Source organism: Thamnophis elegans, chromosome 3 (genome assembly GCF_009769535.1).
Source record: "Thamnophis elegans isolate rThaEle1 chromosome 3, rThaEle1.pri, whole genome shotgun sequence".
NCBI lineage: Eukaryota > Metazoa > Chordata > Lepidosauria > Squamata > Colubridae > Thamnophis > Thamnophis elegans.
Window position 1 is genome coordinate 32,591,338 of NC_045543.1, and position 27,878 is coordinate 32,619,215.

A 27,878-nucleotide genomic window follows, 5' to 3' on the forward strand; every position below is an offset into this window, starting at 1 on the left:
CCTGTCTTGACAGCTTGAATATGTAGAGTTCAGACTAATAGGATAGTTCTATAACTTCTCCAGTTTCCCAGACATGCAGATGTCTGAGGTTTCAAAAAGGTCCAAAGACTGTTAACATAAGAAACACTACTATATGTGTCTTCTACTCTCTGAGAGTAATATGCAATTGGCTGCAACCCTCCTTTTCCATTAGTCTGAGACCATTACAGCTGTATTATCCACAATTCACTAGGAATCTCTTCCTTTTGTTATTTACGTATTTGAAGTCATCCATAATTCAGGGAAGAGAAAAACTGAAGAATAGTAAGAGGCAATGAATTATTTCAGTTAGGAAAGATTGGTAAACTAGGGGTGGGGAATGCTTTCATACAAGGAGGAATGTACAATCTGATGAGAAGGAAGCTTGCCCTCATTGTAGAAAAATCAGAATTTGGTGCATACTGAAGGGTACAACAAAATTGTTAATATATTGTATTTATGATACATAGTGTCTCTTTACCTTTTAAACCGATATCCCCTTTAACACCAAATACTCCTTGATTTCCCTTTTCACCTTTTACTTCCAGCATTACATGTAGCATGATTTTAGGAGGTGCTCCTGGTAGACCACGAATTCCACGATCACCTTTCAAGATAAGAATCCTTATCAAGGATGTATTAGAAGCATACAAGTTGCCTTATATTAAATTGAATTGTGCCTTTCTCTATTTTCATTTTTAACAATTTCACTGCCAAAGGTTTTTCCAGCCCTATCTGGAAAAGTCAAACATTCAAACCTGTCATCTTTCTCATGCAAAACATATGCTCTATCTTTTCCTCTAAACCTAGACTTCTAGCTATCTAGAAAGAAAAATGCATGCTGTGATAATATTCTTACCATATAAAGCAACATGTTTAAGAGGAAATGGCAGAAATAAAAAAAATGCTTTGTCCCTCTTCTTGCAGATTTTTAATACTCTTCCAAATTGTCCCATTGAGTTATTTTGTTTGAGAATACCGTAAATTCTATTCAATTTGAACAGTAAGTAGGAGACCCCTTTTTTTCTTCCAGGAAAATTAGGATTTAAAAACTGAAAATAATGTAAAAATGTGATTACAGAGATTACATTCTGCATCTCTAGTTTTATTAGTGATAGGAAGATGGCAAAGTGGCAATATATACGGTACTCTAAAGAGCTCTGGTAATTCCTTCATATATTTCTATTTAACTCACTGCAGAAGATAAGCATTTGCTGATTACTGTTCAAATCCAAACTTCCCTGCCAGCAGCTATCAGACCAGACAGGGAATGGATCTAAAGACAGATATCTTTGAAAAAGCAGTAACAGAGATAAAAAGAATGCTGGTACATCAAAACTCATAAAAAATCCCATCAATGAAAATACTCTGAGCTAAGAAAGAACACTGACCCCAGTCAATCCACCCTGGAATGCCTCTGAGTCAAATTCTAATGTTTGGTCATCCAGCACCTTGTTAGATTGGGAAAGCAAGGAATTTATATTCTTTGAGGAAAGAGGGCAATCTGAGACAAGGAAGGGAAAAGTATATTGAATCTCCTCCACAGAAACTTATGTTGAACTGCTATGTAAGACGTGTTTGTTAACAGCTCGGATTGTAATTTCAATTCATGACAGCTAATAACAAGTATGATGAGCTAAAATGTACTGTAATCAATTGTGACTCTTTTGTTTTGCTAGTGAATGACCAAAATAAAATTACTATTAGTAATAATGCACCCATTGTTCTTTTTCAACTGGGGTCATGGAAGAGGCTTTTTAAAATTTAAAATCAAAATACATATTAAAACCCTCTTTCTGATTCTTCTGTTAAAAGAAGGGCAAACTGTAGTGCTTTTTAACTTGGCAACTGTTCTTCATTTGCCTTATATAGAAGACAAAGGCAAAGCAAAAAGATACTGTTGAAATTTGTATGTGGTAAGATTAAAGCTAACATTCTTAAAGACATTTACTCAGAATAAACACAACTGAATTTATAGAATTTGATTCTAAATCAATATACATAGGATTACACTGTAATGTTTTTTTTTATAAAAGGAATATTGGGTTAAACAAAAACTTTCTTAAAGCCTATTTACAATTTTACATGAACATATCTGTGCATACTGAATAATGTGAGGGTCTCATAACACTGAAGATAATACCTTTAAATCCGAATTCCCCTGATGGGCCTTTAACACCTGGCTTCCCAGAGAGGCCTTTCTCTCCATGGATTCCCTTCTGTCCTGGCCATCCTTTGAACCCCATAGGACCGCTGAAACCTCCAATGCCGGGAGATCCTTTAGAACCTTGAATGAAAATTGCAAAACATGTTTAGGGCTACAGCCAGTGGTGGGATTCAGCCAGTTCACACCACTTCAGGAGAAACGGTTGTTAACTTTCTGAGCAGTTTGGTGAACTGGTTGTTGGAAGAAATCGTTAGGGCAGAGAAGCAGTTGTTAAATTATTTGAATTCTACCATTGGCTACATCCTTCAATGGAAATCTAAAGTACAAATTTAGCTTTCACAAAAGGGCTTTACAATAAGTGAAAATAATTCATTAGAGCCTTACAAAAGCTGGTAGTGGCTGAGAAAGGAATGGGTTGCAACTCTGAGTAGAGATTTTATGCAGAAGTTGTTTTTACCTTTAAGACCTGGGAAACCAGGCATTCCAACAATCCCAGGGAAACCAGTTTCCCCAGCCTTTCCTTTAGGTCCAATAAAGCCCAGTTCACCTTTGTCCCCTGGCAGACCTTTCATCCCTGCAGGACCAACTTTCCCTGACTCCCCTGGTTCTCCTCTGACACCAGGGGATCCTATAAAAAAAACCAGAGAGAGGTGTTTGATTAAAATATAGGCAGCAGAGAGCAGTTATTATACATCAATTTTATAGGTGCACAAAAGGCAACAGGAAGAACTCACCTATCTGAAAAATAAGCAAAGGAAATGTCTTCCAACAACTGACACTACAAATTAAACGTTTTTATTAGGGATTGGTACTGTTTAATGAGCAGATGTCTCACTCTAAAGCATTTTTTTTTCAAACACAACTTTAAGATGTGTGGATCAACTCCTGGAATTCCTCAGCTAGCCAGTGATTCCCAGCCAGCAACTCCAACTTTGGGAATTGAGGTTCACATAACTTTAAGTTGCAAGGTTGAAAAATAATGCTCTAGTATAAACCATAAACTTGCACAAATTGGAGCTTTATTTATTTATAGGATTTTATTTAATTATATATGATAGTTAGATTCTGTTCTATAAAAAGAATAGGAAGTACCAGTTATTATTTTCTACAAAGATATACATCAGATTTCTCACAGATCTCTTAATAATCTATTTAAGTTTTTAATTTAAATAATTATGTAATTAAATTCAGGAAATTTAGTTCCGTTCTGCCAATTGATGGTGAGTGAAATAAACAGAATGTAGAATCATAGATCTTGAAGGGGAAACCCACAGAGATATTTGAGCTGTGGCTTTTAAGTGTCTAAAAAGACCTTTCTTACTCTCCAATGGAATGACACTGACAACAGCTGAGGTATGATCTGAGCAGCGTGCCCACAACATTTATCTGGGAACAAGAGGAGGGTTATTTGGCTAGCCATTTGGTTGGCCGATAGGTGCTGAAAAGGTCTGCAAGAACCTGAATAAACCGGGAGATAGTTTAAATCTTTTTTGTCACTGAATTTTGAAATAGGGTAGACATCACAAGTGCATTTGTGGCAGGCAGACATAGAGGCTATTTTGGTATGTTGGGATGTGTGGGAGAGGAAGAAAAACTGAATGGGGAAAGGCTTGGTATGTCTGCATATGTGTGATACGAAGGGGGGGGATGCAGAAGCTGCTAGATTGCTGCCTACAGCAAAAAAAGAAAGTGATGAGGGGATAATTTCTCACCAACAAATCCTTGTGAGCCTTTTCTACCCAGGGACCCTTGCTGGCCTGGAAGTCCAGGGAATCCAAATGATGCTGGTGATCCTCGGGTACCCGTCAGACCAGTGGGCCCAGGAAACCCAGGATTCCCTTTGGATCCAGGTGAACCAGGGAAGCCATCTTTTCCTAACAGAAGGAGATAATAAGTAAACAGTCATGATTTAGAGAACTTATATGTACAGGCACAGCACTGAATTCTTACTAGATCAATCGAACTTTTTCCTAGTGGAGCTTAAGCAATGACTATCTTGTTTGTAAGAACTGAATCCAGCCAAAGACCTACAAATACTAATAAGCAAGGATGATGAAACCAGTAGAAAAAAAATCGCTTGGCCATAAGCTTTTATGTTCTGTTCTGTTTTGTTCTGTTCTGTTCTGTTATGTCATCTCATCACTTGCAAGCTACATTTGCTTGAGCACCTCTAGGTAGGGGCATTTTTTTTCTCTGCTGATGATTATTGTTTCTTTTGCTGCAGTAAGTCTTTTCAAATTCATATTCAAATACAAACTCATTCCAGTTAATGACTGAATGCATTTACATATACAAGATAATATAAATAAATAAATATAAAATAACCTAAAACAAATAATCACAAAACCAATTAATCTAGACTTATACCAGTCAAAAGACATGTCTGTTGTCTATCATCTCTCTCCGTCTCCCGCACTATACATCCATCCATGTACCCTAATCTAATCTTGATAGCACATAATATAAATACTAAAGTTATGAATGCACACATAATTTATATTCATACTTAGATGGCAAGCAAAGAAAAGGCTTTTCTGAATATTGGATATTGTTATATTCAAAGATAATCAGATGGCTTCTGGAAAGAGTTCTATCCAGGTTAAAATAACTTGGAAACAGTGACAAATCCAGTTGATATTCTGCAGCCATTATTAAATTGGGGTCCTGGTGCTCTCTAAATCCAGTGCCAAAAATGCCTCTAGAGAAAAGCCATGAAATTACAGCCTAGATTTTAAACAGCATTGTGAAACTGTTCATTTACAGGAAAACTATTAACAGAGTCCAGTTGATATATAGAGTTTGGGAGAATACTTTGTGACTCCCATACTATTTTAAACTGAAACTTACATATTAAACCATGAACTGAATTAAACTCTACTAATATTTAAAACCAGAGTAAAAAAATAAATAAGTGGAATTGTTTTTTGAAGCTACATTTCAGAATACTGCATGTGGAATATGCAGAAATCATTATATTGCCTTATATCGTTCAAAAGGATAGCAATAGCAATAGTACTTAGACTTATATACTGCTCCATAGTGCTTTTACAGCTCTCTCTAAGCAGTTTACATAGTCAGCATATTGTCCCAATAATCTGGGTCTTCATTTTACCGATCTTGGAAGGATGGAAATTTGAGTCAACCTTGAATCACTCAGAATTGAACTCCTGGAGGGAGCAGTGAATTAGCCTGCAGTACTGCATTCTAACCACTGCATCACTATGGCTTACTCATAGAATCATAAGGCTGGAAGGCACCTCGTACGTCTTCTAGTCCAACCCTGTGCTCAAGCCTTATACTATCCCAGTCAAATGGTTGTCCCATCTAACTTGAAAATCTCCAGTGATCAAGCACCCACACCCTCACATGGCAAACAGTTCCAATGATTAATTGCTCTTGTTGTCAGAAAATGTCTCCTTACTTTTAAGTTGTATCTCTCTTTGACAAGCTTCCACCCATCACTTCTTGTTCTGCCCTCTGAAGGCCTCAATCCCCTCTTCTTTTTGGCAACCCCTCAAGTAGTGGAAAACAGTTATCTTGTGCCCCTGATCATTCTCTTTGATAGGCTAAGCAAACCTAGGTCCCACAACTATTTGTACGTCTGACCTTTTATCATCTTTGTTGCTCTTCTCTGCACCCTTTCTAGGGTCTCAACATCTTTTTTTATATCATGGTGACCAGAACTAGATGCATATTCCAATCATGGTCTCACAATTGTGATGTAAAGCAGTACTATCACTTCTTGTCTTGACACTATCCCTCTGTTGATTCAGCCTAGGACTGCATTGGCTTTTTTGACAGCTGCAGCACACTGCTGGCTATATTTAAGTGGTTATCCACTCAACACCTAGAGCCCTTTCACAGTTACTGGTACTACTATTGAGCCAGGTACCTACCTATTCTATGCATTTGGTTTTCCCTGCCTAAGTGTTGGATCTTACTTTTCTCACCATTGAACTGCACCTTGTCAGCTAGGGCCCAATGCTCAAGTCTGTCAAGATCCTTCTAGATCTTAAGTCTATCTTCTAAAGAATTAGCTAATCCCCTCTGCTTGATGTCATCTGCAAATGTGATGAGTTCCCTTCTATCCTCTCATCTAGATCATTTATGAAGATGCTGAAGAGTACTTGGCCTGAGACAACACCATTAAAAAAAATCTGGGAAAGTCATTCTGAAAATTTGTTTGCGCTGGTGCCAATCCAGTCATGATTACTGGAGTTCTCCCCAGAAACCACAGATAAGTGCTGATGATGCACCCTGTGCATTATGCGAGACTATCTTGTCATTGGAACTATACCACATGGCTCCTTGCCTATTTTATCTTGCTCCAGATCCTCTAGAACCTTAGCACCCCAGTGGCTCCTCCAACACCCAACTCTGTCTTTTTAGCTTTCTGCCACACTCTTTATTCTAATGTATAAGGCCCTACTGTACCATTTCTTTCTCTTATTAACTTTATGTAATCTAAGCCACAGTTACCTTTAATTCCTGGTAAGCCTTGATCTCCTTGCGGGCCTTTTGCTCCTGGGAGTCCAGGTGGCCCAGGGTCCCCAGGAAAGCCTGATGGTGCTCCTAGAACATCACCTGCAAGCCCCTTTTCCCCAAGGAGCCCTGGCAAACCTGGCAAACCGGGATTTCCTACAAGGCCCTTTTCTCCAGGTATTCCTGGAGCACCTCTGCTTCCTCTGGGTCCAGTGAATCCTAAGTGGTATAAAATGATAATGGTAATAAAAATCAAATGTTGATCAATTAACAGTTAATTAAATAAAGTATGGGGAAATATTAAAATAATTAGCATCATGATTATTATTAATTAAATGAACATTTATTCCCATTAGTTTCTATAGGAATATAGTAATTACTAAAATATCTCAATTTTCTTATCAGTACAACCTAAATATTAATAATTTTTATATGAATATTTCATGGAAATGATTTAGAAAAAGTTTTGCTATAAAGGTATGATCAAATGCAGTCCAATAACAGAGCATTTTTTTCATTTTAATTGGTCCATCAGATTTAAATTTTCTCAGTGCTGCTCTCCTTTTGTTTCCTGAACATATGAACTGTAATCTGTTGGTTCTATAAAATAGCCTTATACTTAAATTAATTAGCTAAAAATAAAAGATACATATCGTGTTTAATGGATATGAATGGAGTTTATATTAGTCAGACTCTGTTATAGCTGCATAATCTTGCATTATATTAAGAAATTAATAATTAGTACAAGTACAATAGATATCTGAATTGTCTCTTAGAATTTGAAAAAAGTAAATTTTGCCCCTGAAACTGCGTATTCTCCCATTCCTTGATCACCCAGGTTTTTAACACATGGATACACATGTTTAATTTAAGGAATTGGAAAATAAAATCCATAAGATTTATGTCTTTATTTATGGTAAACCTATTTCTGTTAGAAATATTCTGAAGAATTGCTCACTAGTTACTACTACCTTTCAAGCATATTTGTTTTTAAATTCATAGGATTATGCAATAAAAATATTGTTCATGTTCGAATAATGAAAAATCAAATACAGCTCTACAATTTTATATAAAACTCTCACATTAAGTAAATAGGTTTTTAAAAATATGAGAAGATTTAAAATATGAATTCAGTGGATTAGTTTGGACTTTCTTATACTGTATTATAATAAAAATTACTTTAGCAAGTAATAATTGACTATAAAATAATTAATACATTAATTTAACTTTTTCTAGATAGTGTTGAAAATAATCAAACTGATGTCTATTACCATCTCTGGTTGGCAATATCCATTTCTTCTAGGTTGAACATTTTTGGGAAAAGGGGAAATATGCACCAGCCTATATGAATTAATTGTAATGTTTTATTACAATGTTTTAGATCCAAGGAGGGATTTTCGAAATATTATGAGAGGAGACCAAGGAGGACTTCCAAATATTTTGATAGGAGACTCCTCTCCCTCATAGTAGGAAAAATTGCTCCCTAGTGCAGGGGACGTCCTTCTCTCCAGATCACATACAAAATAAATTTTCAGGACATTTGTGAAAAACTAAAGAAATAAAAGAAATTAACATGGCTACTAGTCAATCAGCTATTATATGGACGCTAAAGGAAAAAATATAGTTGCTGTTATTAATACATAATCTTTAGATGAGTGGAAATCACTGTATTTTCTAAGAACAGGAATACTCAATAATGATCAATTTCTGTTTCAGGAGAGAACCAGTGAATTGTTGGTGAATTAAAATCTCCTTTTAAAAACCTTATTTTTGAAACACCTAATCAGAATTAGAGTTCTTTTCCCAGTGTGCCTGTTTAATCTGTGATTCGTCTGCTAAAGAGTAGCTCTTTGCTACTTCTCAGGCAAATACATTTGCCCAGTCTGGTATAGATCAGCACATGCTGGAAAAGTACACATTGCTCTGAATGAAGCCAGCAGAATTATTACTGGATGCCTTAAGCCTACCCCTCTAGATAAGTTCTACCACCTAGCTGGCATTGCCCTGCCTGCCTGCTGTTCAACAGAGAAGCAGCAGCATACAGAGAGAGGCTTAAATCTTCTATATTTAGACAACACCTATGGCCTATGAATAGTTTATCAAAGATTAAAATCCAGGAAGAGCTTCCTTAGGTCGATGGAAGACTTTGAAGAATTTGAAAGCAGAGTGGGCCTATGGAAAGCTACAAAGAACCAACACTGGATGGAGCCAATGGAGGAGCTGGCACCTGGGTCTGATGAAAGCTGAGAAGTATGGAAATCGTTGAGTAGACTGCAGATGGATACAACAAGGTAGATTCTAAACGAATGGAGCTACCTGGTGGCTTCTGGCCTTTGCGATTGTGGTGACATGTAGACAACAACACATATGTGTTGTGGCCCAGCAGGAGCCATTGGAGCTGCAAACAGACTCCGATAGCGAGGGACCCTATGAGTTGGCTCTGGAAGATGTGGAGGACCCTGGACAGGGTTCAGACTCTGAGCAGGGACCAGAGAGGCTGGTTGGCCACCAGGAGGCGCCTGAGGCATGGAGCAGCGGTGAAAGCCAAAGGGAATGTGTCCCTGACGTCAGGCCCTGGAGCAGTGGTGAAGACGTCAGGCCCTTGAGCAGTGATGAGGTGCAGAGGGAATTTGTCCCGGACGCCCGGCAGAGACGGGCGGATAAGTGCCGGCAGCAATTACGGAGATAAAAGAGATAATTGGACCCAGGTGGTTGTGATTAGGCTCCTTACCAGAGAGTATATAAGAAGAGACTTTGGGAGGCGGCTGTTTGCAGGATTCAACTATTATACTAAAGCTGGAGAAGCTCTGGTATGTATTTCTTATCTGGGAAGTCTGGGTTGCTGCCAAAGCCTTGTCGGTGTGTTAATTTACTGTGAATAAATTGTCCAGCAGTAATCTTGTGTTAGCGTGACTCACCGTACGGAGTGGGGGGGGGGTCAGAACACATACGTATACCTGCTCTTTGTGTCCCAATCAATACACACTTAAGGACCTCATGGCAGCATGACAGAACACAATTAATGTTGCTAGTTTCTGGGCAAGATCTGTTTAATTTGTATATATTTTCATCTTGTATTTTATATTTTAAATGTTATACCATATAGTATGCCTTATTTTAATTGTGATGCCTCCAACACAAACTAACAAACTAGCTAAAGGATGAAATATAAATCCTATCCAAATATTTCAAATGTCTGCAAGTAATTGTTAGTTTTACAGTACCTGCTGGACCTGCTTCACCTCCACGACCTTGATCCCCTTGAAATCCTTTCAGTCCTTGAGATCCATTCAAACCAAATTCACCAGGAATCCCTTTTGCACCCTTTGCACCTATGATTTGAAGATGTAATATGTATATTTTTTATTTAAAAAAATAATTAGTGAAAAAAAACCCAATTGTGGTTGAATGTAGTCCTGAGTTCCAAGTGAGACAGAGTGTGTTCCAGAAGAGCAAGATACAGCAAGGTTTAGATAGTATGTGTGGAAGAAAGAGAGTTTAAAGAGATTTAAAATGAAAAATATTATCCTTTGTAAAAAAAAAGGTTACTTTCAAACCAATACAAAAGACTTTCAGTTCCCTTGAAATATTATGGACATAAAGCATTTGACATGTTCAGTAAGTTAAGAACAGGTTTGTCTACTTGAAATAAAAACAGGAAGTACTATATTATTATCAAGAAAACATCAACAAGGATTACTTGTCATTTGTCAACTGAAAATTCTTGAGTTCATACAAATACACAAAATTACAAAATAATAATTGACAGATGAATATGGAAGTTAATTTTTTTTAATTAAGTAAGCTATATTTGATCTCCCTTTACAGATGGTCTTTGATTAATAACCATTCATTTAGCATCTGAAACAATGCTGAACAATGGTTACTTGGAGTTCCAGCTGCCACAGCATTCCCATCATCATGTGAGTATAATCTGGGTGCTTAGTTTGTGCCCATCTGTGACCTTCTTTGATATCTTCTAACAAGGAGAGTCATGCATTTTATGAGTACATTGGTTAGTGATACCGTGTTTCCCCAAAAATGCAACATGCCCTCATAATACAGCCATGCCACATTTTTCTGGTGGGCAAAAGTATAAGCCCCCCCTGCATATAAGCCCCCTGGACAACCCCCTACCTCTGGCCAGGACAGAGCACCACTCACCAACCTAGCAGTATCCCGAAGGTGCCAAGCTGCGGGAACCTGGGGGGAGGCAAAGGTGATCGCGTTGCTTGGTGCCTTCGGGATACTGCTAGGTTGGTGAGCAGCGCTGTGCCCAGCTGAAGAAAGGGGTGGCCAGGCAGCTTCTCTCTTGTGAGCGGGCTCCCAAAGAGCTGGGCACAGCCTCATGGGCGAATGGCTGTGTTGCACTGTCACAGCAGCGCAACACAACAGCCATGAAGCGACCACACTCACAAGCAGCCACCCGGCAAGCCCCCTTTGCAGCAGGACACAGCGCCATTCACTGACCTGGGGTATTGCCAAGCCGTGTGAATGCCTCCACCCGGCTCCTGGGGGTTGGCACCTTCCAAATGCCAATGAATGGCGCTCTGCATGGCTGGAAAGGGGGTTTGTGCAAGTGGCTGTTCAGCTCTCGCTCACCTACCTCCCAATGCATGGCCCAGTTCTCATTATGGAGCCAGGGCACCTCCACCGTCCCCACCACCATCCCAGCTTCCGCAGCTGGCCCACAACCATAGAGCGTGCACCCAGAGTGGCCACTGCCGAAAGACTCAGGTTGGAAGCTGCGGAAAATGCCAAGCTGGGATGGTGGCAGCGGTGGAGGTGCCCTGGCTCTGTAATGAGAGCTGGGCCATGCATCGTGAGGCTGGGAGGCGGGTGAGCAAGAGAAGAATAGCTGCTCGTGCAACCCCCCTCTCCAGCCATGCAGAGTGCCATTCACTGGCATTTGGAAGGCGCCAAGCCGTGGGAGCTGGGCGGCGACAAACAGGCACTCATGCAGCTTGCCATTACACCTAGGTCAGTGAATGGCGCTGTGCCCGGCTGCAAAGGGGGTTTGCCGGGTGGCTGCTCGTGAGCATGGTCGTTTCATGGCTGTTGTGTTGCGCTGCTGCGACAGTGCAACACAGCCATTCGCCCATGAGGCTGTGCCCGGCTCTTTGGGAGCTGCCCGGAAATCACAAAACAATAAACCCCCCATTATAAAGCCCAAGCCATATTTTGTAGGTAAAAAGAAAATAAGACCCTGTCGTATTTTCGGGGAAACACAGTATCAGTTTCAATCAGTTTCAGTTTCAGTTTTATTAAACTTGTATGCCGCCCTATTCCCAAAGGGACTCAGGGTGGCTAACAAACTGATAGGGAAAGGAGAAATACAAAGAGAACAAACAAGACAAACAACAAAATACAAAAAACAGATTAAAAAACTCCTCAACAGTCACAACAAATTCGAGTGGGGCTGGGAACTCATCAGCCACAGGCTTGCCGGAACAGCCAGGTCTTGACGGCTTTGCAGAAAGCCTGAAGGGTGGTAAGGGTCCGAATCTCCACAGGGAGATCGTTCCAGAGGGCCGGAGCAGCCACAGAGAAGGCCCTCCTCCGGGTGGTTGACAGTCGACACAGGCTAGCTGATGGAATCAGGAGGAGGCCTAAACTGTGGGATCTAATTGGTCAAAGGGAGGTAATTGGCAGGAGGCGGTCTCTCAAATACCCAGGTCCGATACCATGTAGGGCTTTAAAAGTAACGATTAGCACCTTGAAGCGCATCCGGAGTCCAATAGGCAGCCAGTGCAGCTTGCGGAGATAGGTGTAACGTGGGTGTAGCGAGGTGCACCCACAATCGCTCGTGCGGCTGCATTCTGGACAAGCTGAAGTCTCCGAATGCTCTTCAAGGGCTGCCCCATGTAGAGCGCATTACAGTAGTCCAGTCTTGAGGTCACAAGGGTGTGAGTGACTGTCCTGAGAGCTTCCCGGTTCAGGTAGGGCCGCAATTGGTGCACCAGGCGAACCTGGGCAAATGTCCCCCTGGTCACAGCCGACAAATGGTGTTCTAAAGTCAGCTATGGATCCAGGAGGACTCCCAAATTGCAAACCTTGTCTGAGGGGCGTATAATTTCACCTCCCAGCCTGAGAGTTGGAATACAAGGCCAATTATTGGGAGGGAAAAACACAAGCCACTCAGTTTTGTCGGGATTGAGTGCAAGCTTGTTCACACCCATCCAGACCCTAACAGCCTCCAGGCACTGACACATCACGTCCACCGCTTCACTGAGTTGGCACGGGGCGGACAGATACAGCTGTGTATCGTCCGCATATTGGTGGTATTTTATCCCGTGCCACCGAATGATCTCACCCAGTGGCTTCATGTAGATGTTAAACAGGAGGGGGGACAGGACGGAACCCTGTGGCACCCCATACTTAAGGGGCCTAGGGGTTGATTGCTGCCCTCCAACCAACACCGACTGCGACCTGCCCGAGAGGTAGGAGGAGAACCACTGAAGAACTGTGCCTCCCACTCCCACCTCCCGCAACCGTCGCAGAAGGATACCATGGTCGATTGTATCGAAGGCCGCTGAGAGGTCAAGGAGCACTAAGACGGAGGCATGACCCCCGTCCCTGGCTCTCCAGAGATCATCGATCAGCGCAACCAAGGCAGTTTCCATGCTGTAGCCAGGCCTGAATCCAGACTGAAAGGCGTCTAGATAATCGGTTTCATCCAAGGACCGCCAGAGCTGAGAGGCCACCACTTTCTCAACAACCTTCCCAACGAAGGGGAGGTTGGAGACTGGATGATAGTTACTTAGGATGGCTGGATCCAGAGACGGCTTCTTCAGGAGAGGTCTCACCACCGCTGCCTTTAGGAGGGGCAGGAAGGACCCCTCCTGAAGAGAGGCGGTAACTATCGTCTGGATCCAGCCCCGTGTCACCTCCCTGCTGTTCACGACCAGCCAGGAGGGGCATGGTCCAGCACACAAGTGGAGGCACTCACTACTCCCATGGCCTTGTCCACTTCTTCAGGTGTGACAAGTTGAAAATCAATCCATAAATTCTGCTCAAGACCCTTCCCCAGTACCTCGGCTGGCTCTGAGCAATTGGAGTCCAGGTCTGTCCAAAGCCGAGCAACTTTATCCGCGAGAAATTGGACGAATTCCTCAGCTCACAACTGCAGTTTTAATTGAAGACTACTTGTACATTATTGTTTTGGAATAATTATTATAGATAAGAAAAATTGGATGAAATTATTCTCGCTATGTGAATATGGTACTATTTGATTCTTTTTAAAAAGCATACCTGGTAGTCCAGGCAGTCCTGGGTATCCCGGAGCTCCTTTTGGGGCCATAACACAGCTGGTCCCTAAAGACAAAAATATGAACTGAAAGAACAAAAAATGCTTATGGTTCCTTAAAGCCTAACAAATGAGTTATGGCAAAGGATTTGTTAGAGTCCGCAATGTCATTTGAGTGGGCAAAAGAATTTTACTCTTAATACAATTACTTTAGAGTTGCTTCTGAATTTTTAATAATTGAGCACAGCATATTTTGTTAAATGAAATTTGTGAAATTAAAATGTATAAAAAGAGTTTTAAAATAATATTCTTGTCTCACAGTTTTCTTGTCGCTTAGATTTCTTGTCTTATAGGAGATAATAAAATAAACAGTATTAAAAGTATATAGTTCACTTTTCAATAATCATGTTTGGTTCATTTTACCTGAATGAATTGATTCTGTTCTGTTATCTCTAAGAAAGCTGTCCTCTGTTTGCCCACATTCTATAAAACAAAAGAAGCAAACAAACAAGAATATCTGATTTGTTTAAGCCAGTATCAGACTATAATATTCAATTAGACTACACATGTGAATCCATCTATAAGAATTCAGTGGATCAATTATGTTTCTACAAGCAGAACAAATGAAAGATCTAAACAATATGTGCTGTTTTGAACTAAAAAGTGGAATGCAAATATTATCTATCATCTATCTGTCTGTCTGTCTGTCTGTCTGTCTGTCTGTCTGTCTGCCTGCCTGCCTGCCTGCCTGCCTACTTACCTACCTACCTACCTACCTACCTACCTACCTACCTACCTACCTACCTACCTACCTACGGTTTGTGTGTGTGTGTGTGAGAGAGAGAGAGAGAGAGAGAGGGAGGGAAAGCGAGAGAAAAAGAATTTTAACTTTAGACAAAAGCTTATATGTTGAAATTAAAATACTTGCGTATTTTGTTTCCTGAATTTGTCTGGCATGAGTTGAGTCAAGACTTTATTATTAAATATGAAATTAATAGACATTTGGTAACACTTAGAACCAAGTTATAAGAACAATAGATACTGCAGTTTTATTCCTGAGATATTGGTCTTGGTTGTTGGCATTGAAAGACCAGCTGCTTTGGCCATCAAAGTAAGATCTTTGTCAGGTCAAGTATCTTCCATACTTTCAAAGTTTATCTGATCTTTCTAGCTGATCAAGACCCTGATATATGGTACCTTTCCAAATTGCCTGATTTTGTGCCACCATTTGTGTGATCCATCCTATTGTAGTATAAATGTAGATGAACTGCAACTATAATCTGTATTACTGGTTGTTTATGTTATGAAATTTTGTTGTATTTTATGTGTATTTTTTAGTTTTATTAATTATAAAGGTAAAGGTAAAGGTTCTCTTGCACATATATGCTACTCGTTCCTGACTCTAGGGGGTGGTGCTCATCTCTGTTTCAAAGCCGAAGAACCAGTGCTGTCCGAAGATTTCTCCGTGATCATGTGGCCGGCATGACTAAATGTTGAAGGCTCATGGAACGCTGCTACCTTCCCACCAAAGGTGGTTCCTATTTTTCTATTTGCATTTTTATGTGCTTTTGAACTGTTAGGTTGGCAGAAGCTGGGACAGGTAACAGGAGCTCACTCCATTATGCAGCACTAGGGATGTGAACTGCAGAACTGCCGACCTTCTGATCGACAAGTTCAGTGTTCTAGGCACTGAGTCATCGTGTCCCTAATTATTAATTATAGGTTTATGTAATTTTGTTGTAGTGTTTTCTGGCCTAAAGACCATAATAAAGGTTTTAATGTGATTACAAAGCTTCAAGAAGCACCACTAAGAATTTAACCCAATCTCCCCATACACCAGCCATTAGGTTAGTGTACATGTTCTGCTCCGGGCAATGAGGAGTAAGGGCAGTTGGTATTTCAGCATCCAAAAACTCTGGAACCAAGGCTTGAGAGTTGATGATGGCTGCACCTTCTACCACGAGGGTGGTGAAGATGATTACTGCTAAGCCCAACATGAGAGGCTTCCGTCTGGAGAGTTGTTTGAAGCGAGTTGGTTCTTGGGACTGGTTGACGGGTAGTTGTGGTGCTAGTTTCACCTTTCCCAAGATGAGACTGATGTGGACGTTGTTCTCCCCACCGTAGACGATGTGAACGTTGTTCTCCCCACCATAGATGATGTGAACGTTGTTCTCCCCACCGTAGATCTTGAAGTATCCTACAGCTGTTACCGCCTTCATTGTGGCGATAGGCAAGGTGGGAACGTACTTGCGCTGGACAGGAACGCCTTGGAGACAACTCAGGGATTCTCGCCATATTGGCCGTTCTTGCTTCTGTTGGTTGTGCTGTCCATTGCTGGACCACATGAAACATAGATAACTTTGATGGTTTTCTCTGACAAGGAATAAGTAGAACATCTGCTGGATGTTGTCCATGATGGCTATGGCTTCCTTTCTGGGCTGAATGAGCATGCTGAGTAGACTGTTTGTGAGGTCGGGACTTTTGAAGAACACTTTATTCAGAGAGGGGCCTTGGGATTGCACGCTGGTATCGAAAAGTGCTCGAATCTGGTCTGGCTCTTGTGGCTGGCACTTTCTAAAGGATGGTGGGTGCCAGTATTCTTCATCAATTTTGAAAGGTGGAGCAAGTTCTGCGTGTCTGTTCTGGACTGTCTTGTTCATGATTTGTCTCAGATTGAAGAGGTGAGAGAGGGGTTGCTCATAGTTTTTTGGCAACTGTTGCCTTGGTATGCAAAGAGGTATTGGAGCCATCCAAATCTTGGTGGCCTCTTGTAGGAATTCCTTGACCATGAACCTCAGAAACTCTTTGTTCTCTATTGACAAGGCCAAGCCATTGTCTTCTTTGCTGGTCTGGAACACTGTTGCTCCTAAAACTGGTTTGGGTGTCGAGGTCGTGAAATGTTCTTGGCATGGTTTCAAGTGGGATGTTCTCCCATTACTGAGAGTGGAAGTTGTGAAGACATTTGTCTGGGTTGGGACCTGAGGTCGATCGACATACACCATCCCAAAGATGCCTCTTCCAAATTCTGTCTCGAGGGCGGATGGGGAGTCCTTTGGACCTTTGTCCACTTCATGAGGGGTGAAAGTGTTGGAGGTGTCTGTTCCTGGCAAAGGCAGGATTTTGGCTTTGGGATCTAGAACAGGAGAGTGATTACTCATGTGCTTCAGGTGAGGTGGGATGCTTGCTACCTCTGGTGTCGCAATCTGACTGTGATCATCTGGTGGGTTCTCCCATTCTAGTAATGGTGGCAGTGGGAGCTGTGCACTCCCATCTAACTCTTCTCTGCAGAATCCATTGACTTCCCTCCCCACCATTTTGTATTTTTTTGTATTTATTAGACATTTATAGGCCGCCCTTTTCCCTGAGGGGACTCAGGGCGGCTTACAGTCAAAAAGGAAAGGGAGTGTAGGACAATACAAAAAGAAATGTGCACAAAAGTAAATTAAATAGTAAAACTCAACATTCACTCAACATTCGGGAGGGGCAAAAGTAACCTTATCCCCAGGCCTGACGGGCTAGCCAGTTCTTGAGGGCTGTGCGGAAGGCCTGGACGGTGGTGAGGGTACGAATCTCCACGGGGAGATTGTTCCATAGTGTCGGAGCCGCAACAGAGAAGGCTCTCCTCCGAGTAGTCGCCAGTCGGCACTGACTGGCGGATGGAATACGGAGGAGGCCAACTCTATGCGATCTGATGGGACGCAGGGAGGTAATTGGCAGAAGGCGGTCTCTCAAATAGCCAGATCCACTACCATGGAGCGCTTTATAGGTGGTGAGTAGAACCTTGAAGTGCACCCGGAGATCGACAGGTAGCCAGTGCAGCTCACGGAGGATCGGTGTTATGTGGGCGAACCGTGGTGCTCCCACAATCACTCGCGCGGCCGCATTCTGGACTAGCTGAAGTCTCCGGATGCTCTTCAAGGGCAGCCCCATGTAGAGCACATTACAGTATTCCAGCCTGGAGATCACAAGGGCTCGAGTGACTGTTGTGAGGGCCTCCCGATTCAGGTAGGGCCGCAACTGGCGCACCAGGCGAACCTGGGCAAATGCCCCCCTGGTCACAGCTGAGAGATGGTGGTCAAAAGTCAGCTGTGGGTCCAGGAGGACTCCCAAGTTGCGGGCCCTTTCTGAGGGGTGTAAGTTTTGTCCCCCCAGCCTGAGTGATGGTATGTTGGTCAAATTTTTGGGAGGGAAACACAACAGCCACTCGGTCTTGTCTGGGTTGAGTATCAGCTTGTTTGCTCTCATCCAGTCTTTAACGGCTTCTAGACCCCGGTTCATCACGTCCACCGCTTCATTGAGTTGGCACGGGGCGGACAGATACAACTGTGTATCGTCCGCATATTGGTGGTATTTTATCCCGTGCCTTCGGATGATCTCGCCTAGCAGTTTCATGTAAATGTTAAATAGTAGGGGGGATAGGACCGACCCCTGCAGCACCCCATAAGTTAGGGGCCTCAGGGACGATCTCTGCCCCCCCACCAACACCGACTGCGACCTGTCCGAGAGATAGGAGGAGAACCACTGCAAAACAGTGCCGCCCACCCCTATCTCCCGCAGTCGTCGCAGAAGGATACCATGGTCGATGGTATCGAAAGCCGCTGAGAGGTCCAGGAGAACTAGGATGGAAGCATGGCCTCCATCCCTAGCTCTCCAGAGATCATCGGTCAATGCGACCAAAGCGGTTTCTGTGCTGTAACCGGGTCTGAAGCCAGACTGGAAGGGGTCAAGATAGTTAGCTTCCTCCAAGGTACGCTGAAGCTGGAGAGCCACCACCTTCTCAACAACCTTCCCTACAAAGGGGAGGTTGGAGACTGGACAATAGTTATTAAGAACAGCTGGATCCAAGGACGGTTTCTTCTGGAGGGGTCTTACCACCGCTGTCTTGAGCGCGGTGGGAAAGTACCCCTCCCGAAGAGAGGCAGTCACAACCGCCTGGATCCAGCCTCGTGTCACCTCACTGCTGTTGGCAACCAGCCAGGAGGGACACGGGTCCAGTATGCAGGTGGAGGCACTCACAGCTCGCATAGCCTTGTCCACATCCCCAGAGGCAACTTCCTGAAACTCAACCCAGAGATGGTTTGCCAAGTCTTCTCCTTGTGTCTCGGCTGGATCTACTGGGGTGGAGTCCAGGTCCGCTCGAAACCGGGCAACTTTGTCCGCCAAGAACTGGACATACTCCTCAGCCTTACCCTGTAGGGAGTCCCCCGTCTCCCTCCTATTTAGGAGGGAGCGGGTTATCCTAAACAGGGTGGCTGGGCGGGACTCGGCGGACGCTACCAAGGAGGCAATATATGTTCTTTTTGCTGTTCTTAAAGTCCGAATATACTCCTTGGTGCATGCTGTTAAAAGTGCCCGTTTCGACTCGGACCTATCGGACCTCCACGAGTGTTCTAGGCGTCTCCTCTGGCGCTTTACCTCCCGGAGCTCCTCAGTAAACCAAGGAGGCCTCCGGGGGCCGCTGACCCGGAGGGGCCGTAGCGGCGCAATCCGGTCTAGAGACTCCGAAGCTGCCGAGTGCCAGGCAGCGACGAGGGTCTCCGCCGAACTGTGGGCGAGGGTATCAGGAATAACCCCAAGCTCCGTCTGGAACCTAACAGGATCCATCAGTCGCTTGGGGCGGAACCAGCTGATCGGTTCCTCCTCCCTACGGTGGGGGTTTGGCCTCTGGAAGTCTAGCCTCAGTAGGTAGTGGTCTGACCACGACAGGGGTATGATCTCATTACCCCTCAGACCAAGATCGTAACTCCACTGCTCCGAGAGGAATACGAGGTCGAGCGTGTGACCCGCTGAGTGAGTTGGGCCTCGGATTACTTGAGTCAAGCCCATGGCTGTCATGGAAGCCATGAACTCCTGCGCTCCATCAGAGTGTTCACTGAGCGAAGGCAAGTTGAAGTCCCCCAGAACTATAAGTCTAGGGAACTCAACTGCTAGCTCGGCTACTGACTCGAGGAGCGAGGGGAGGGCTGCTGCAACGCAGTTGGGAGGCAGGTACGTAAGCAGCAGACCCACTTGACCCTTGAGGTCCAGCTTCACCAGCAGGGACTCACACCCGACAAGCTCCGGAGCAGGGATCCTATGAGGTACTAGAGACTCCCGGACTACAATAGCCACACCGCCACCCCTTCCCTGGGCTCTCGGCTGGTGTAGCACCTGAAATCCGGCTGGGCACATCTCAACGAGGGGGACTCCTCCCTCCATGCCCAGCCATGTCTCAGTAATACATGCCAGGTCTGCGCCCTCATCAGTTATCAAGTCCCGGATGAGGGGGGCCTTATGAACGACAGACCTGGCATTTAGCGACAGCAGCCTGAGACCAGGGTCCTGAGTACTCGCGCCATCTGACCTTGGAGTGGGACTCCTAGGGCCGGAAGGAGGGATCTCTATAACACAGCGAGCCCTCCTTCCCCGATGATGGCCTGCCCTAAAGTCCCCGCCATATCTGCCTCTCCCTGTTATGACCGCAATGCTCCGACCCTCTCCCGTGGATATAGCCCCCCCAACCACCCCAGTGGCCCCCGCATACCCCGCCAGGTCCTCCGAATCACTCATACCCAAGCTCTCACACAAACAGTCCTCACTAAAAAAGTTAAAAACACCAATACAACTATATAATAATAAAAAGTGAGATCATTCATATCATCTCAAACAATCCCATGCACTCAACATACCGATTAAAAGAAATATAGGAAAAAGTTGCGCAGTTCGTAATAGTCCAAAGGTGCCTTCCACCTCTCCTGAGGAGGGTAGCACCTTAATGGGAGCTCCGCTAAGGAGACCAATATCGTCCAAGGGAGGGGAGGATGGGGGACAAGGTGGATCTGGGCAGCAGCTGTAACAGGGGGAGTCAAGGGGCTAACCATAGTGGAGAAAGTCTGATGGTTAAGTTCAATTCCAGCCATCCCCTTGATGTTATTTCCAGGTTAAGTCCTAGGGTGGGGAAAGAATATCTGTCTCTGATGGAAAAAGACAGGGGGGAGATGTTCTAATCACCAATCACACTCTCCTTCAATTCCGTCCCCTCGAGCAGTTTCCTCCCTCACCAGTTCTCTTCTTTTGGTTACAGCGTGAAGGCAGAGTAGGTCTAAATATCAGCAGCAGCAGCGAGAGCCGGAAGGCCAATCATGATGGTCAAAGGCCCAATATGCAGAAGTCAGTTCACAACAAGAGTCGTACCAATCGTACCAGCCCCCTTAGTAGTCTAAGCCCAAGGTTGAAAAAAGCTTCATCCAAGGTGGAAGGAGGGGGGGGGTGCCCCATTCAGCAGCTGGGCCCTGGCATTCTCAAAGGGGCCTCAGCAAACCAGAGAGTTATCGGGCCAACAGCGACATAATGATGGTTATGGTAGTCGGGGCGGTAATCGTAGTTAAGTCAGGCTCCCCCCAAAAGCAGCTGGGCCGTACAGTCTTCCAAGCCGCTAAGCCGCTAAGCCGCGGCGGTCTCACAGCCAGCGGGCCAGCGAGCCAACAGACAACAGTGGTCGCGGCAGCCAGCAATAATCAGGGGAAGATCAGGACTCCCCTAGCAGCTCGGCCGCAGAGTCTTGTAACAGCTGAGCCGCGGCGTTCTCAAGCGGCAGCCAGCAATAATCGGGGGAAGATCAGGACTCCCCTAGCAGCTCGGCCGCAGAGTCTTATAACAGCTGAACCGCGGCGTTCTCAAGCCGCGGCGTTCTCGAGCCGGCGTCGGCAAGCCAGCGGCACAGCGTCGGTTGCGGCCGCGGCGGTCAGGCAGCAGACACGGGGGGGTCGGGTTTCTCAAGCCAGCTGGGCCGTGGCGCTGAGCGGCGTCAGCGGTGTCGGCGTCTTTCAGAAGCGGAAGCCTTGGGGAGTAAAAACTCGCCAGTCCACTGCCAGCTCCAGGACCGCAAAAGGTTCACTCTACCTTAGCCTCTCTCGGCTCAGTTCCAGAGCTCGATTTCTCCTCTCAGGGACCCGGTGCATGTTGATGGCATGACGTGTGTTTCTTCATTTTGGACATTGATGAGATTGTCGAGTATTGAGTCTCGTGATCCAGATCGAGATTTTCCACTGTTGTGGTGGGCTTGGGTCTTCCATGTAGGCCTTAACATGCTTGTGCTGGTTATCTTTTTCCAGCTTCCTAGGACTGTGGCTGAGGGAGGAACAGTTAGCCTTCATCTGTAGAACTTTGGCCCGCATTAGTCTTTTTTTCGCTTCCCGCTTGTGCGGAAGGTATTCCAGTCGAACCTTAAGTTTGGCTATTGTAGTTGCGTTCTCTGCCTCCATGGTTGCCAACTCTGCCTGAGCTTTGGCTTCTGCAGCCACCTTCCTTGCTTGAGCTTTGGTTGCTACGGTTGCGTTCTCTGCTTCCATGATTGCCAGCTCTGCCCGAGCTTTGGCTGCTGCAGCTGCCCTCTCTGCTGCCGTGGTTGCCGACTTTTCCTTCAGCAGCTGCTCTTCTCGTATAAACTCTAGATCCAACTCAGCCGCCTCAACTTCTATTTGTGCTTCTGCAGCTGCAGGTATCCGTGGCCTTTGGCTGTAATGGGAAGATTGCTGTGAGAAGCTGCTACCTGCCTTTGATTGGGAAGATGAGGCCTTTCTGGAGGCATGGGAGGAAGCTGCGTGTGACTGTTGAGATGTCGTGTGTGAACGATGAGACTTCACTGATGCGGACTTTTCTCCCTGTGTAACTTTTGGACTAGATGAGGATGTCCTCTTAGAAGCGTGAGAGGGGGCTGCATGTGACCCCTGAGATGGTGCTCGCGAACGACGAGACACTTCAGATCTGGCGTTTGTTTCTGATGTGTCCTTGGGATGGGATGGGGATGCTTTCCTGGAAGCATGAGAGTGAGCTATATATGACTGTCGAGATGCTTCAGACGCAGCCTTCTTGTCCTTGGGATTGGATGAGGATGCTTTCTTGGAAGCATGAGAGGGAGCTACATATGACTGTCGAGATGTTTTAGACTCAGCCTTCTCATCTGGGGCTGTCTCCCTCTTCAGATTGGATTGTATAAGGTCTTTGCTGCGTCGGAACTGTTTTTTACGTTCTTTGTTTAACATATGAATGTGCAGCATTTTCTTCTGGAGTTCTTCATCATCGTTTAGTTCTAATTGGATATCAGTGAGGCAGTTTCCATAAAATCTCCATAGCTTGTAGATATCGTCCATATCTTTACATAAAGAATGGAGGCGTTTTAGGGGTATATCGTCTTCGAGTTTATTGCAGAGATGCTGCAACTGCTTCCAGCTACTTTCCTGCCTTCGATAAACTCTGTCCCATTCCTCCAAGAGGTCTGGCCGCATAATCTGTGTAATGTGCTTGTTGAGCTGTCTTAGGTCATAGTCTATTTGACGTGTTTCTGCCATGGTTAGAAAGGTTCTATAACGAGGATTAATTCAGAAAATGTCTAGAATCCGTTATCAATTTTTGAGTCCAACTCCCTTTTTTGGCCACTAGGTTGCGTTGCAAGACTTGAAGATGTAGCTGCAGTTCACTTGTCGGCCCCTAGGGTGCGTTGTTAGACTTGGAAATGTGGGTGCAGGTCACTTGTCGGCCACTATGGTGCGTTGCTACACTCGGAGATGTGGGTGCAGTACACTTGTTGGCCACTGAGGTGTGTTGCTACACTTGGAGATGTGGGCGCAGTGCACTCGTTGGCCACTAGGGTGCGTTGCTACACTCGGAGAAGTGGGTGCAGTACACTTGTTGCCCACTGAGGTGCGTTGAGAAACTTTGGAGATGCAGGCGTAGTTCTCCTGCCAGCCACTAGCGTGCGTAGAGAAGCTTTGGAGATGCAGGCGCAGTTCACCTGCCAGCCACTAGGGTGCGTAGGGAAGCTTTGGAGATGCAGGCGCAGTTCACCTGCCAGCCACTAGAGTGCGTTGAGAAGCTTTGAAGATGCAGGTGCAGTTCACCTGCCAGCCACTAGGGTGCGTTGAGAAGCTTTGAAGATGCAGGCGCAGTTCACCTGCCAGCCTCTCGAGTGCGTTGAGAAGCTTTGGAGTTGCAGGCGCAGTTCACCTGCCAGCCACTAGGGTGCGTTGAGAAGCTTTGAAGATGCAGGCACAGTTCACCTGCCAGCCTCTCGAGTGCGTTGAGAAGCTTTGGAGTTGCAGGCGCAGTTCACCTGCCAGCCACTAGGGTGCATTGAGAAGCTTTGGAGATGCAGGTGCAGTTCACCTGCCAGCCACTAGGGTGCGTAGAGAAGCTTTGGAGTTGCAGGTGCAGTTCACCTGCCAGCCACTAGGGTGCGTTGAGAAGCTTTGAAGATGCAGGCACAGTTCACCTGCCAGCCTCTCGAGTGCGTTGAGAAGCTTTGGAGTTGCAGGTGCAGTTCACCTGCCAGCCACTAGGGTGCGTTGAGAAGCTTTGAAGATGCAGGCACAGTTCACCTGCCAGCCACTAGGGTGCGTTGAGAAGCTTTGAAGATGCAGGCTCAGTTGACCTGCCAGCCTCTCGAGTGTGTTGCTAGTGTTGGCTTAAGGTACTGCGGTTCTAGAGTGGCCACTAAATGGTGTTTGTTGTGTCTATTGTTTGGATTGGTGGCAATTGCGTTTCCTGTTTGAGGTTTTCGGCTCAGCTGCCTCTCCAATCTTGGGATTCCTAAGGGACTGGACCCGAACTCGGAACCCCTCTTGGACCTGGCTGGCTTGATACCTCCTAAGGGCTTGCACCTTTTCCCACTTCACAAACAATAACAAATCAGCAAGAACGTAACATGCACTCTCTTTTGATTCATTCAGCTGGTCTGCCTCTGTCTTATGTCTCTTTTGGCTGTCTGCAGGCTTGCATCAGTTGGCCTCTTTATTGCATCTCGTTGCCAGGACAACTCATCAATAAAGTTCAAAGGAGTTGGGAGGTCTGCTCTGAGCTGATGACCTCTTCCTTACTCAAATTTCGTTTGCATGGAGATTTTTCCATGAGGCATTTACTACACAAAGAACTTCTCTTCTTGTTAGTTTTGGGAACGAAAGGGGGGTTGCTTTATCATGCAAATCCTGATTTCCTTTTAACACACTTTCTTAATCACAACAAGATCCTTCATCTCAGGAGAGATAATCAGCCTTTCTCGCTGAAATGGGATGTTTCTCTTTGCTCCAAAGGGGGGGTGGGAAAATCCTGGCAGCTTTTCTCAGTTAAAATGCAAACGGAGCTTGGGATTCCACCTCAACGTCTTATTTACTCAAGAGCTTCTGGATGGGGGCAAATCATTCATCATCTTTTTCTTGAGGGGGATAAACTTCAAAGCCTTTTCACTCTGAGGAGGTTAAAGAATTTCTACTGTCTTCTGCTTCGGAGCTCAGAGAGGAAAACAAAGGAAGCTAAAGGAGTTTTAATGTCTTTTTACTGTTCTGCTCCGGGCAATGAGTTTCTGCTCGGGCAGCCAGTTAACTCCACGCTTAGGAATATCTTTCAGATCACGTTTATTATCAGGCATCCTTAATAGCAAAACTTACAGTTCAGTGTTAAGATTCTTCTGACTTTCCATGATCTGTCCCATCACGTAGTGTAAAAAGACATTAATTCCTCTAACCCATGCTGCTGGTGCAAAGCTGCTTCTGGTCGTGCCGATGGCGATTCAGTGAGTGCCCAGTAATAAATCAATTTCCTGGGCAGAGTACCCACTGCCCAATCGGGGAGCACAGATGTGGTCACATGTTATGGGACTACCTTTCCCATAAGGTAGTTACATTTCCCATGAGGTAGTTTCTTAAAGGAGACAGCTCTTAATTCCTAAATTAGCTATATACTGTTGGGACAGCACACTGGGACAGCACAGTACATAACTTGATTTTTCCAATAAGAAAAGAACAATTAAAAATGCTCTGTCCTGGTAGTCTACTACCACCAGACTCTGGAAACACTGAAGCCAGTTGAAGCTTGGGATGTTCCAATTTTTTATTCTGTTATTATGTTGTATAAAATATAAACAGTAGTTTTCTGCTGATTTTCTTTCTACTGCTTTTGGTTTGAGGAACCAGGAAAACAATACAATGGCTGGAATATAGGCGTTTTCCCCCCCGGCATATCGTGATGGGCTGTCTGCTAAAACGAAACAAGGCTATGGCATGCACTTGAAAGAAAAGGGTTTTTTTAAACTCTGCAGATAGATTTTTACTGGGTTCGTGTATATTGATATAAACTTCAAGATGAATCTGTGAAGTCCCAGCTAAAAGTGATATGAAAAGTATGACAGTCCATTTTCATTTATTAGATCTAACTTTGTACCATCATTTTGTGATTGTCATGTCTTATGTTTTTTGTAACTAGCTCCCTTCCCGCTAGCAGACATTTTGTGATCATAGTCATCTCAGATTTCCAAATGTGCTCAAACTAGTTGGAGATTACAAAAAAGTACCTATCTGAGCAGGAGGGCCCGGGGGGCCAGGAGGGCCTTGAAAGCCAGGATTTCCATATGTTCCAGGGTCACCCGGAGGACCACGATATCCCTTTGGACTGAACAAACTCACACCAGGCAGACCAATTTCACCAGGAAAACCTTTTGGACCTGGCTGGCCTGCACCACCAGGATCCCCTTGTTCTCCTCTTATGCCATCACCCTGCAAAGAAATTTAAAATATTATAAGCTTCCACCAGCTAAGCTGTTTCAGCACTAAATCACTTCTTAACTTTCTCAGCTACCTTTTTTACTGAGTTACCCAATTTCTATAACTCTTGTACCCGACAATTACTAACAGAAGAGGTAACTTTTGTACCCGACAATTACTAACAGACTATATATTTTCATAGCTCCAGATGAATGGCTTTAATGAGGAAATGTAGATAACAAAGGAAAAACTCCAAGTAGTAAGAACTGCTAAAGTTGATTGATGGATGAATAACTTAGAATCAAAATCGCTTAGAAAGCAATTGTAAAATTGTTAGCAGAATATTTATTGCAAGTAACTTGATCTATGAAATCTCCCTGTCTGTGTAGTGCAAGTAACTTGCAGCATTTTTCAACTATATTGAATCTATAAAATATTCAAATTGTCACATTTACACTGTGTGAGTCTACTAGTCACTGTTAGATAATTTTTAACATTTACATGTTTTGAATAAGACAGGCTGTTCCAACCAAATTTCTGGAATAAAATAATATTCCAATTGAAGCTTCCTAGTTGTCCTCAAGAATAACTAAAAATTCATGCCTGATTTCAAACTATTCCCATCCAGGAATGGTACAGGTTCTAAAGCAGTCTAAAAACTGTGAAAACAGTAAAGGCAATCAATCAATAGTAGACCAGACCAGCTTAGGATGAATATTAAATCCCCAAGAATCACTGTGTTAGCCTTGCCAGGGTTCAGTTTCAGATTACTGGCCTCTCTTGTCCATTAATGAGTCCAGGCAGCATCTCAGCACCTTCAGGACTTGACCTGATTTCTGTTGTGGCCCGCCAGCTGCCAGCACAGCTGGTGGCAGACTTGGATGATTAAGAGTTGGGGAGGAACTTGGGCCAGTCCTGAAGTCTGGGGAAGGCTCTGATGGATGCTTTGTGTTGGAAGCAGAGATAGAGCCAGAGCCATCAGACATTTCCCAGCTGCCTTCAGAGACGGAGATAAGTAGGGAAGAAGAACAGCTGGGGCCTGTCACAAATGAGCGTATGCACCTAGCTGTGAGGGGGGGGAGAGCAGTTGAGTACTAGGAGCCGACTCAGAAAGAAAGAATGGCCCCTCTCTGGCTGGGGAATAAATAGAAGCTAAAGGGGAGTGGTGTCCTTTGTGTCTCAGAGACTGTGTCAGGCCTGCAGTCATATTCCTTTTGGCCCATTGGACTATGGACCTTATATAACCTCAGGAAAGAGACTGTCTTCAATGTGGACTGCTGACCTCCTCTGGGACCTTAAGAGGGACAAGACTGGACAGACTCTGCTTACAAACATCAGGCATTTTTGCCTTCCCCCCCCCTACATGCGACTGCCTTGTATATCATTAATTTCTGGCCTTCCAGCTGTGGACTTTCCTTTGGGACATAGAAGAGGGAGAAGAACGGAGCAGCTC

General features: G+C 44.6%; 1 protein-coding gene across 1 annotated transcript in view; it reads right to left on the reverse strand.

Annotated features, from left to right (window-relative positions):
* Nucleotides 1–27,878, reverse strand: part of COL4A2 (collagen type IV alpha 2 chain) — a 199,725-nt gene that overhangs the window by 35,387 nt on the left and 136,460 nt on the right. The window contains exons 25-33 of the mRNA XM_032212654.1: nt 26,236–26,437; nt 14,337–14,396; nt 13,919–13,981; nt 9,892–9,999; nt 6,665–6,886; nt 3,898–4,059; nt 2,643–2,813; nt 2,162–2,305; nt 500–625 (exon numbers count right to left, since the gene is read on the reverse strand). Of these exons, the coding sequence (XP_032068545.1) occupies nt 500–625; nt 2,162–2,305; nt 2,643–2,813; nt 3,898–4,059; nt 6,665–6,886; nt 9,892–9,999; nt 13,919–13,981; nt 14,337–14,396; nt 26,236–26,437 (1,258 nt within the window). The remainder of the gene's footprint in view (nt 1–499; nt 626–2,161; nt 2,306–2,642; nt 2,814–3,897; nt 4,060–6,664; nt 6,887–9,891; nt 10,000–13,918; nt 13,982–14,336; nt 14,397–26,235; nt 26,438–27,878) is intronic.